Here is a 13,150-nt window from a genome sequence, read left to right as displayed (position 1 = left end):
TAATGACGTAAGATATTATTATTCTTTTGAAAAGTGAATAAAATAAAGATGCAAGGCTCACACCGCTCAGGCCCATGTAATACCGTTTCAACTTACGTTTACGTCATTAAATTCAACGCTTCAAAGATGATATTCACAAACAATCGTATCGTAAAATTATGTGAGGCAGAAAAAATGAACATTTTTTTAAAAAGAACTCCAGACTTTTGAAAATCCAGTTTTATTTTTTATTTATTTTCATTATACTCGAAGGTAGAACGCCTAACTCATTTGTTATTTGAAATGACGTCACGAATTCTATTTAGATACTGAATAATCATTTTACGGTAAATATCCAAGGCCATTACAATTGATATTTCGCTTCCCATCACCATCGTTTCCGCAGGCTGTTGAATATTTTTATACTTTTGTTTATATCTCAGTTTATTTTTTCAATAATTCTTTCAATAGATTGAACTACCTTTACCTAACCAAGCCACATGTGTCAGTATCATCTTTTATTGTTTATCAATCAATTTTGGTAGCTGGAAACTGGAAAGCCTCATGGTTGTCTAATGCAAGATTGTCTTATCAATATCATTATGTAGATTCTAACATAAATTGTGATGTGGTAGGTACCTAGTTATGTATTGTTCATTAGTCATTACTTTGACTTACCTCTATGTTAATTGTTAATGCAAACTTTTCTGTTGGTATGTGAACTGTGAACAATCTTCATGTCACTCAATTCTCTCAAGTTGTGTCCGTCATGAGCCTCCTTTATTTTGTATTCTGTATAATGTAACTGGATGCTTTTACTGATATGGCCTTTGTATAAGATTGTTTGTTTCTAACCATACTTTGGTATTCATAACTTCTTATGAAAGAAAGTTGTTCACATTTTGAGCACCTATGAGCTATGATCCCAATGGATCTCACGACAAAATTGGGGAGCCAGATCTATGATCCGAGTGGATCTAGCGACAAAATTGAAGAGTCAGATCTATGATCCCAGTAGATCTCTCGAAAAAATTGAGGGGCTGGATCTATGATCTGAATGGATCTCGGATCGGGATCCATGGGATCGGATCTCAGATTCATTTTTCCGGATCCAAGCACATGTCTGCCTATAAGTGATCAGGATTCAGACCATCAGCAAAATCGACTGAAAAATGTCAAAACATCCAGGCATGTAACAAAACAAAACACATGCATTTTCTCCAGCATCACGTTTTAGTATCAAGAAGGCACTAGCAAAAAAACAAAAACAAAAAAACCTGCAACCACTGCAACCACTTTCCCTCTGATCCCTGTGTGTGTGTGAGTGCGGGGGGGGGGGGGGGGGGGTTGGGTGGTGCAACTGCTGGTGCGCGATACCGGGTGCAGTCGTCGCACCAGTCACAGCGCACTGACCCGGTTCGCACCATTGGCGATCGCTGATGTAGCGCCGGCCGACACGTCAATGTATTTCCTCGCGCGGGCCGCTGATATTGCCGGCCCGGTGACGACGTGGCCCTCTGATATTGTGCCGTAGCCACCGGTTATTGCGTGGACGGAGAGTGATCTGCCCCGGCCGCCCGCCCCCGGCGCTGGGTGACCCCGGTCAGTACACACAACACATTTCCCCTTACTCATACCGTCCCTCTTCCTCTTTTCCTTCCTTCCTTTCCCGCTCCTCTCCTTTTCTGTGTTTATGTTCAATTGTTCATAGTCCAAGCAGCATGTGGTAAGGAGCATGTGGTCAATACGCAATCCCAGAACAGTGAACATCCAACGCAAAGTCGTCAAAAGCGTAATGATAAAAAGCGCCATGAAGAAGCACCTGTCGTGCTCAATGCAGTGCTTATTACCAGGAACTCGACACCTATTCAGAAGAAGCATTTTTTCTTGTCACAAAAAGTGGCGCCGCCCGTTGTGATTACGTTTTTGCCGTGGCGTGCTGCCCGCTGCCGTGTGGCGTCGGCCGCGGCTGGTACACGGCGCAGTGTCCGGCGGTGGGAGCAGAGACGTGCCGGCCAGCTGCGGCCCATCGTGGCGTCGGCACCGACCACGCCCCGTGGAGCCATCACCACCCAGAATAGAGGCCCGTAACGCCGCCGGGCCGGCCGGCCGCCGCTGATGGCCATTCAATAAGGCAGGCCGTGCGCCGTGGCGGGCTGCGACCGGCCGCCGATGGGGCGTTACGGCTCAAACCGGTCACCGCAGCGGGGCAGGGCACAGCTGCCGCCTTAGCACTCAATCGGGGTGAACCGATCCGCGACCGGTGTGAGGTTCGAGTTTCTCCAGCAGACGGAGATGAGGGCAACTAAGTTTTGGTCGACAAGTTGGCTACGTTTCCGGTCATTTAAACCCTCAGACCTTCCTCAAGATATTGGCTTTTACGGAGGAAGAAGTATGACACGCGATGTCGTGAATCTGTCATTGCTATTCTGAACAGCGTTGTCATTATTGCATCATAAACTAGTTTCAGTTCATATAGCCCGCGCCGAGTCTGGAGTTGGCTCCTGTCACAGGGTGCGTCAGAGTGGGATATGTAGGGTAGAGGCTTTCCATATTCTTGTTACTTTCCTTCTGGAATGCGCAGCAGAAAGAGCGGACCTTAGAAAGTTATAAAATCTAGAGGTAAAAAACAGTCTTTTAAAACATGCACAATGAAAAGAAAAAATGAGATTGAGGCTCTAATGGCGTTTTGGGTGATCTCTTGTAAAAAACAGTCTTTTAAAACATGCACAATGAAAAGAAAAAATGAGATTGAGGCTCTAATGGCGTTTTGGGTGATCTCTTGACATAAGTTCAATCAAGGCAATGCCGACAACGATGCTGGCAAAATGTTTTGTGCGGTTCAACGAAAAATGCATGGTTTGATTCTAGCAAGATACCATGAATTATTGCGCTTAGCTCATGATCAATCACGACGACAAAGAGTTTCCCTTTCATATGCACGGGTTGTTGCATAGACTCCATTCGTCGGTCGCTCATTTTTCTTTTAGATAGCACCTTGGCTTTGTGCGCCCATGCAGTTATGTGCTGTTTTCTATAGCATGAGCCCTCTTAGCAGACAGTTTTCCACCTCGCTCTTCCATCATTCACATTATCAAAGAGACGCGGTCTTGGTGTTCGGTCTCCAATGGCAGCCATTTTATTTCTGGAAGAGCAGCCCGTTACTGCTCAGGACGCGTGAAGAACAGACTGGCGTTTCCATGACAGTTGCCTGGCGGGCAGGCGTCACAGCGTCTTATCAGTCTGGTAATCATACGGCGGCTGTAATCGTCCGTGAGGCTATTGTGCCGCGACAACAATGGCGCACGTCGTCGCGCGGTGACAATGGTGGCGCGCCAGGATGACAGCCCGGGACAGAAAGGGGGAGGGGCGCCGCACGAAACGCGAGCACCGGAAGTGTATTCTTTGCAGAACATTTCGAGTCAGCCGCCTTAGCTGTCAGATTCAGGGAGCCTTATGAGCTCAGCGGATATGTGGATTTCCTTAGCTGTCATCCAGCATCTTTACGAATCTATTTTTGTAGTTGACTCGTGACCATGTAGTACTTTAGCAGTGAGCTGCAAAAATCATTTTATAAACCATTGTTACTACTTTGCGCGCTCTTCATTCCTTCGGTAGCCCATGACTATTTGTACTTACAATTATGTGCATTACGTGTTATCTCATCCATCACGCTGCCGACCTCTGCGTGTTTAGCCCTGATGAATGCAACATTATGGTGTCGGCGGGTCAATGAATTATTGGCCGGGGCGAGCACGCCAGCACCTGGCCCGTGTTTGCCCCAGCTGATGTATTGCCAAATAATGGTGCGAACGACGCATACCTACCGTAATTATTGACTGCTGCTGCAGCGTTACCCACGGCAGCGCCATTGATTCATTTGATTGTTAAATTTTGAACGTCTGATGGGCTCCAGCGCATAGTCGATCCAAGGTTCTGCTCAGGATCTCTTCTCTAGGACACCATCTCTACTGAACTTTGCTAAGGTCGTGACCGAAAGTTTATGTAGGCATTCCTAAGGGGAAGTAAGAACGAGAGGCAATACATACTACACAATATTTTAACTTTGTTGGGTTCTCAACTCACGTAAATACGGCGTAGCTGTTTCGAATGTCTACCGCCGAAGCAAACAATTACTGCGTAAACCTAGATAATGAAAATATGTTTTGATGTTACCACGAAGGAATTTGTTAAACGAACATAAATGACATTCTGCCACATGCTTATCATATAAGCTACCAACAGCTGAATTATCATTTGCTAGCTTTGTTTTCCTATTGAAACAATAACGGCGCTGGTCCCATAAAAGTTTCCTGAACTCCCGTCAGCTACAAGCTCCGGTGGAACCGCTATCTATAGTAAAGTTTGACTTTCTTGATATCCGCTAACTTTCTGAAATGTTGAAGATAGCAGGAATGCCCCCGACACCAAAGGCCAGCTCTACATCCGTCACATCTTTCGGAGTTTGAATAACATTCAAAAGTTGAACTGGCCCGGACCTTGAACGAGCGCCGACGCTGAAAGTTATTTTCGTCGCTAAGTAATGCATTGCTCAATGCTCATGTTAAGTGGTGAACAATTATTTTAACCATTTTAAACATACTTTTCAAATATTTCTATTGACGTACGATTGAAGATGGTCCTAGTGAAAATGTTTAGGGGAGAGTGGGGCAAAGCGGCCACCCGGGGCAAAGCGGCCACCCATCGTTTTAGCCCTTCATGACTGGCGTCAGTTCCAATTTATGGTTTCCAATTATACTTCTCTTCACGATCGTTCGAATGAGCCAGACCGGGGTTTCAGGCCCATCACCATTGTTCTGTGAAACACGGAAAAGCATTTCTTGCCAGGTTACCAACTATGTTTACAATTTTTAAATGTTATGTTATTCCATAACCGTTTGGAATTTTTATAAGCGTTCTTGTCCATGCATTGCATGGTTATCGTACATGTATTCTACCAATTTTAATGTTTTTTACCCCACTAATAGCTAAGCTGGAATATTTTTGTCTCGGACGGTATGCGCGGGGCAAAGTGGCCGGGGCAAAGTGGCCACCCCCCAATTGGCCATAAGTTGTTTCCATCTGGATAAAAAACATAATTTATATTCAAATGTGTCGTCATGCAATTATCTTGGCTAGTTTTCAGTTGCATGAGTTACCAAATAATGCAATTCAATGTTTATTTTAATGAAAATCCTTTCTTTGTTTACCTACGGGTGGAAGATGATAAAGTAAACATCCATCCTCGCTTAACCTTGTCACCATCAAATACCGTAGTCGTACACAAGACAACTATTTTGTTTCTCATATCGGGACTTGAGAAGACGCCGGTGGCCGCTTTGCCCCTGGGTATGGGGCAAAGTGGCCAATATGCATAGGTTTAAAGTTTTGTCAATATCTTTCATATGTGAACGCCTTTGGAAATAAAACGCAGTTGAAATAAAAGGCAACTTAATAGGGAGCACGTTGGTATAGAAAGAATCTTTCCAAGTTTAAAAATCAAGCGTTGGCATCGTGAGAAGCGTTAGGGTGGCCGCTTTGCCCCACTCTCCCCTACACCATCTGTAACCTTTTCTCCGTCTTTTTCAGTGGTGTTTACCAAGGGACGCTGCGATGCTGCTTTTTCTCCTGACGCTGACCCTGGCTCTGACTGCGGCATCCGTGGCGCCGGCTGCTCAGTATCCAACTCCTGGCACGGATCACTACGGCGCCCAGGGCCCGGAGCAGCCGCCATTTACGGACATGGAGCGCCCTCGAACACCAGTTTACCGCGAGCCGCCGCCGCCGTCATCGGTCTACAAAGAACCGGTGCCGCCGTCCAGGGGCGCAGAGACGCCATCCCTATATGAAGACGTGTCTCGTGGATCATCGATAGACGAGGACCTAGGATCCCCGATATCGGAGCATGACCACTTAGCTCTGCCGGCTGCCGAATATGGCGAGCCTGCGGCTCCGCTGGGTGAATACGATGGTAGCTGGCCGCCGCCGCCTGGCGAGCGACCCGCCGCTGGCGCTCTTCCGGAACAGGACACACACGTCGGCGAGGAGCCCGTGCCGCCCAGGGAGGATACGGAGTCGTCGGGGGGTGACGCCCATCCGCCAGAAAATGGAGACAGGTGAGCGCTCCGCTGCGAGGGGAGTGAAATTGTCGAGAGGAAAACTTTGGGTACTAATAGGACATAAACATCAGGGGAATGGATACATACAGTATGTCACAAATCGAGCATTCGTACGGTAGCGTAGGAAGCTAGTGCTTGAAAGAGTCACCGTCTTCCCGCCTCTGCTCAGAGCCTCGCCGCCTCAGCGTTTCACTGTTTGATGCTGTTCCGCAATACATCCGTGCGCTGCGGCACAGCCTATCCTGACTCGAATCAAGCGAGTGGCCCCCGTCGCGTGCTGTCTGTCGGCCCGAGTAGTTGGGAAAGTTTCCCGTGGGAACGTCCAGTTAAAATTCAGCAATCAGGCCGGCTAATCAGATTCCATCATCATATTCACAACTTTGGGTTGATGAGCCACACAAAGGTAAAATAAAACAATTTGTCTTAATCAGCGGTAGGCATCTGGCGTCAAAGCCTGCTACAGCCGCGCTCATCTGACCCTCATACTGGTAGACCTGGCAGAGGCACTGACCCAGCGGCTCACGGAGTTCATTAGATATTCATGAGATTGCTTGTGCGATCCAAGTTGGCGACAGTTTGTGTCTATTTTTTATTGTTCCTGGGGCTAGTGCAGCTGCGTTCTGCTGGCGTAGTGGCGTAGACAACAAGCTGGAGCTCCACGACAAGGACAGATAGTTTGAGATTAGGGACATTGTTTCCGAGTACAGCGGTTCAAGTAATATCCGCTCCTTGTGTCTCAGAGCTGACGCTTGTTTTGCATTTGTCATTCCTGACTGCCTGTGGCATAAGTAGGAGCTTGAAGCAACAGCTGGTGCTTCAGAATTCAGAGTTTCAATGCAGGATCTTTGAAACAAGGTTCTGCATAATTTGCCTTGCGATGGGGAACTTTTGTATTTTCGTTTGTAGTTTTTTTTTTAGTTTTGCATCGTTTGTAGCAAAACTTGTATGTGATAATATGCAATTTATTTCACAAACGGATGGTTAATTGTACTTTAAATTGTTTTTATTCATCCATTCAACAGCTTGGTATTATTTACGAACTTTGGCCGGTCTGTGACATGTTTACAAGGAGTTGTTCGCTCAAAAAGTATTTGGTCAGAAGACGGGCACTTCAGAGCTCTAGAAGTCCTGTTTTGCACAATCCCAACTGAAGCTTTAATTGGATAGGTTGGGGAAAAGCTATAGTTTAATGAAAGAATGTTGTCCTTTTCCGGAAAACGAAATCAGCTTTGTGTATTTTGACGTTCCACCACAACCATTGAGAAGCTCCACCTCAAAAGACAAAAAGTAACTGTTCGATGTAGGAGCTCTGGTTTTGCCGTAAGGGTTGTTTAGGCGTTGTACTGGGTGTTTTTAGTGAAGCAAAATAACTTTGCTCAGCCAACATCTTCATGAAAAACAGCGCGGAACATCCACAAAAAATAAAACATATAGGCATTCCTTTTTCCCTTGCAACGATCTGACCGCCACTTTGTTTTTAAGTACACACTACACATGCGTAGGTAGGAGTAGTCTGACCTTAATCCGTTTTCCTGCTTGGTAACCGTTGCGATGTGATTTAAGTGGTTGGCGTTCGTATGCCGGTCAGCGAAGTTCTCGGAAGACATTAGTGCAAGGGCACATTAGTAACAATAAAAGTTGAGCTGTCATTTCAGATAATTGGATAACATTCAGGTAAGGACCACCATTTTGAGCTGTTTCGGCAGTCTTTTTTGGTTCCTAATGGTCAATTAAAGACACCTGAATGACCATTAGCAAAACAAGCCTGCGGCTTAAACGCTTGATATGGCTAATTTATGGCTGAGTGCACGGTGGATTATGAAAACACGTATGTCGTATACCGCTCGTTCAAGAAAAAGTTGCATTAATTTCTTATGCAAAGGTTATCAAGAAACTTCAATAACTCAATTTAAAGTTGTCAAGTTCGGAAGCAAACAAGGTGCCTACTGCATCATCCTACGCACAAAGAATATTAGCGGGGCTAATGATTACCGGTAAGCTTCTTACCGGCGGCGACTTGTGTGTATGGTAATGCCAGAAAACTAATCCTCGACCTGGAGCTCTGTTTGCCGGGTCAGACCGCCGCGGTGCTCGGACAGACGTCGTGTCGGACGTGCGCCATTTCCTCCGTCGGTGCCGACGACCAGCTGCGTCGGTACCGACGACCAGCTCCTCGGCATCCTGCCGCCCCCGCCCCCGCCCCCGGCCCCGCCCGGGCTGCGGCCGCGGCCTGGCCGGCATTATGGCTGACCCAGTAACATGGCACTTATCAGCGGTCTTCACAATGGTTCCCGGACGGGCCGGCGTGCTCGTCGCTTTGTGTCCGCCCTGATGGGGTATCGGGGAGGGTCGTGATCGCGCCACTCAGCCCACTGCCCGGCCGGTCAGCCGGCGAGCCGGGCACTCATCTAAACAGACAGGCACTCATCCAGTCAGCCGGGCACTCATCCAGAGAACGATAGGGCGCGTTCATGGTCCAGGACGGTAGCTGGAAGATCATGCTGCTTACGAGTCAGACAGTTGTATTTTTTGTATTAAGGGTTTGTCAATCCCATGTAAACGGTGATAAATTCGTATAGCAAAAGTTAAAGCGATGGAATTCATAGCGCGGTTCCTGCGTAATAGCTGTAAACTTATCTGGCAGCTCAGTTAGCCGCGGTACTTGCCATCCAAATGGCCATCTCACGCGCCGATCTGGACCAATCACCGCTCCGATCGTCGCCCCACCAGGAACACTAGCAGTCGATTTGGCGGATCATATATCGAAGAGCGACCGACCAGATATATCGGGATGATCGGCGGCGGAGCAACCACCGCTGGTAGCCGGGTGGTTTTTGCGGCCAGCAGGTCTCCTCTGGAGCCACAAACAGTAGCGGCCGTCCAGATACGATCGATGGTCGGAGAGAGTGCCAGCTCGCGTGCCATTGACAGCCTGCACAGCGGCCCAGACAGCCTACAGACAGGCTACAAAACGGTGCCGTGCGCAAAAAACGGGGTGGAAGGGAGCGATTACCTACTCAAGAACAACTGAAGTGGAAATACGATGAAAATCCTGAAGTGTTATCGTCTGTAAAATGGAAGTGGAAGCTCCGTATAGGGCCTCAGCGTCGAGTGCGAGCCAGTTCAAACAACTGTTAATTCCAGAACACCATTCCTGGAACATCTTTCAAAACGAATCGCTGCATCCGCTTTCTTGCTTACATTCATTATATCTCCAGCTTTTGGTAATGGAGGTGGAGAGTTTACATTCACTGCACTCTACTCTGCAAGATTATATGCAAACTGGAATCTTTGCGAAGGATGGACGGATCCGACAAGGTAGACTTAACTACTTTGGCTGGGAGCCAGTTGAGCACCGGTTTATATTCAGGCTGAAACCTGTAGGAAGTGCCAGAGGATCAACCAGAGGCGAACAAAGCCAGTTTACTGCCTCAGCGCCCTGTTCGGCGGAAGCGCGCAGTTTCAGCATCAAAGTGAATCACTCGCTCCAGCTGGTATATGTCGGCCAGTCACGCAGGTGTATTAGCTTCACAGCCGAAAGGATGGACGCAGGGAAGACGTTGAGAGGAAAACCTACAAATTATTCATTTTTTCTGGTATGTTTTATCCGACTTTATGTTTAACCAGACATTCGCAGTTATATGTGAGCTGGGGTGTACGACCTTGTTCATTTTTTTCAGAGAACTGCCAGCGCGTGGCTCAATAACAGAAGCAGCTAATGCATGCATTTATACTGATTGATTAGCCACAACCACATGACAAAACCTACCATGTATTTAGTTGACCACACACTGTCCTGGCGTAACACCATACACCGCGGTCTACCGGTACAGCCAGAGGAGAGCAGATGGGGAGCAGCGTTATCAATATTGTAGCCTGTCGAACGATGGGGGTACCATATGGTGACACCAGAAGGTCGCATCAAAGATGTATCCATGGGGACCGATCGTGGGCCAATTACACTTTGATTAACCGGCCAGGCGCTGGGGCTGGCTGGATGGACGAGGGTAAAGGATGATATGAGAAAGGGATGGGGTCTTTCACAGTCGATATTTTTGCTAAAGACTAGCTTGCATACTATGGTGTTTTTTTTTGGGGGGGGGGGACATGTCCACACCCAGCCTCTAGTACTTAAATGTTGACATCTGCATCTTTCTGTTTTGCAGTGAAGATGAAAAATGTGTGATATGCAGGAAATCCGGCAACCTGAATCAGAACAGGTAAGAATACAATCCTATTTTATATATTGAGTCAAAATTACCCAATGAAACGATATCTGGTCGATCAGAACTTAACACGCGCACTGCAGCGGGTCTGAGCCGAACACGAACTGCAGGGGGGGGGGGGTTGAAAACAACCCCCCCTGAGATCTCGAAAACGGCGCAACGTAGCGACAAGCGGTAAACGGCGTTGGATAGGTTGAGATAAGATCTACAAGAAATACAAAAATCATTTTTGGGTCAGGTCAAAAACGAGGTCACCAGAGGTCACCGAAGACAAAATGTTACGATTTTCACAACAGGAATTTCGCGGTAGTTTTTCCTTAATAACTTGTCTTGCACACAAGACAGAGGATCGATTCGAACGCCATCGTTCTTAGCTCGTCAAGGCGCATCGAATGATATATAATATGACCTCGAAAGGTCAAGTTGAAAAATTGACCTCAGGTCAAGGTCATGACCTGACCGAAATAGGTCATGTTGCATATCATTCGATCCGCATTGACGAGAAAAACACGATAAACGTCGAACGGAGTCTCTATCTCTATTCAATCACAAGTTATTGAAGAAAAGCCGCTGGTGACCTCAGGTGACCTAAGATGACCTTGAGATCACCTTCCAAAGGTCATAAGTGATATGTTTCGGTGAAATCACCAACAGGGACCTGTAATACTATGATCCTGAGTGTATTGAAGTCATAGGATGGCATTCAGAGTAAGTTGAAATTTCTCCCATTGACTTATAATGGGCCGGTCGCAGAAATGACCTGACCTTAGGTCATCGATATAAAAATTCCGAGATATACAAGTTGTAGCTCGTGATGACTTTACTATTTCCTATGGGTTTCAAGATCATAACTCAACAACTGTGGGCTTGGTGGGATTGCAAACTTCGAAATTTACGTTTCGAGGTAGGGTCACTTGACCTGACCTGGTGACCTGACCATAGGTCACCTGGGGTCAAAATTTTTACTCAAGGTGTGCAAAAGTTGGGAGAACAGGTATGCAAAATTTGGCGGCGCTACGCGCCGCCGTTTTCTCGCGATTTGCGAAAAACCACAGGGGGGGTTGAAAACAACCCCCCTGCAGTGCGCGTGTTAAAAGTAATAATGAATCAGATGAAAAGTTTTTAGCATTTCCCTTACCTCATTTACGTCATATGTAGGCATGTGGATTTTGGAGTGTAGAGCAACCAGCGAACCATGGTTGCCCATGTATGCTATCCAAAACTGCATCCGATGATAACTGTTTCGGTTTCTTCTTCAGCGCTGAAGAGGAAGATTCGGTTCTCGTATTTGAAGATATTCTGCCGGAGCCCCCCAAGCAATACGATCGGATGGCACCTCCGAAAACAAAAGGTTATCGGTGGAAGGAAAACGTGCCTAATTTTGTGTGTGTTTTTTATTAGAAGTTATTTGCAGGTGCAGCACATTCTATTTTAAAAAAATGGTCAGTGCGGATAATAGAGCGCAAACCTTTGCTTATGTTTCAAAGGGAAACTTCAGAGGTATTTTATTTTTACATCATTATCGGCAATTTTTATGAAGGTTCACATAAAAGTTCAGCTAGTTTACCTCACTCGAAGCACAAAGCCATTATATAAGGCCAACATTATGGTTGTCTGACGTCTGTCTGTAATTGTGTTTCCCTGAATGAACCCAACTCTGGGTTCATTGCACACTGGTCATTTAGGTATAGTGCTGAAGCATCAATGGTGCTCTGCTGTCACTGAGCCGCAGCAAGAAGACAAGTTTATGTAAATATTATATGATCGTGGCCGTTGGTCTATTACCACTTGGACTAATAAATGCCACATACACACATCATTCCTGGAAAACATCATAATCAACAAACGTAATCGCATTCGCATGGGGATGCTTTAGTGCGAATGCAATTACATTTCTGCCTCAGTAATTTACTCTGCCAATTTCAACTGATCCTGATGTTGAATATTCAGCACTAATGCACGGTGGGGACCCTATTCTGTTGCCCTTCCAATCGGGAGTGATGTGATGGGGAATGTTTCAGAATGTCCTATTTTGCAGGCCATCCGACTGTCGTCTATTTCCACGTCACGGTGATGACTTTGGACTCCATCAACGAGGAGTCAATGGTGCGTAAACTATTGTTACTATGTTGATGTTTTCTGATTCATTCACTCATTGCTATACACAATCGGACGTTCCGCGACTGCAAAACCATCAATAAGGCGATGGATTCCTATTGATCTTTGGTATTGATATTGATATTAGTTGTATAAAAGCGATATCGATTTTGATTTATTTTGTATTTTAACCCGCGCCCCACTGGGGGGGGGGGCTATTTATAGCCCCCCTCCCGTTTTTCTGCAATAACTTCCAAACCGCTTGACGTATCGACGCCAAACTTTCAGTACCTTCGTCTGCATCAATTTGACACCTTGTGTCACAATTTTATGTTCGTAGCTGCCACAGTTCGGCCGGAAATGACGTCAGAGTGACGTCATGTTCGGCCGATTTCGACGCAAAACATTGAACCACGGCAATCGCTCCCAAGAGCTCAGTTTTTAAGCTAGATCCAATTTCTTTGCATGAAAGGACTCAGAATAGACTGCGCTATCAAACTGCTATCTCGGATTTTCGAAATTTTGAAAATTTCGAAAATTTGATATAATAAAATCCAAAATTTATATTTTTACATTTTTTTTCAAAAAGTTTTTGACTTTTCGAAAAAACCGGAATATATGTGATAGAACGCATTATCATGACTAACCCTAGCCTAGCAAGTTTTAGCTAAATATCTTCAAAAATGGCCAAGTTTTACGCATTATTGCAAAAAATTCACAATTATTAAT

The 13,150-nt window shown here is 46.1% G+C and overlaps 1 protein-coding gene across 1 annotated transcript in view; it reads left to right on the top strand.

Annotated features, from left to right (window-relative positions):
• The window catches only part of LOC122373422 (glycine receptor subunit alphaZ1-like), a 74,247-nt gene that overhangs the window by 14,315 nt on the left and 46,782 nt on the right, over positions 1-13,150 (top strand). The window contains exons 2-5 of the mRNA XM_043351448.1: positions 5,569-6,095; positions 10,265-10,318; positions 11,584-11,675; positions 12,363-12,430. Of these exons, the coding sequence (XP_043207383.1) occupies positions 5,593-6,095; positions 10,265-10,318; positions 11,584-11,675; positions 12,363-12,430 (717 nt within the window). The 5' untranslated portion in view covers positions 5,569-5,592. The remainder of the gene's footprint in view (positions 1-5,568; positions 6,096-10,264; positions 10,319-11,583; positions 11,676-12,362; positions 12,431-13,150) is intronic.

The sequence above is a fragment of the Amphibalanus amphitrite genome, unplaced genomic scaffold (assembly GCF_019059575.1).
Source record: "Amphibalanus amphitrite isolate SeventyFive unplaced genomic scaffold, NRLGWU_Aamphi_draft 001493F_arrow, whole genome shotgun sequence".
In the NCBI taxonomy this organism is placed as follows: Eukaryota; Metazoa; Arthropoda; class Thecostraca; order Balanomorpha; family Balanidae; genus Amphibalanus; species Amphibalanus amphitrite.
Note: the sequence above shows the minus strand (reverse complement) of the source record. Positions and strands in the feature narration are given on the sequence as shown.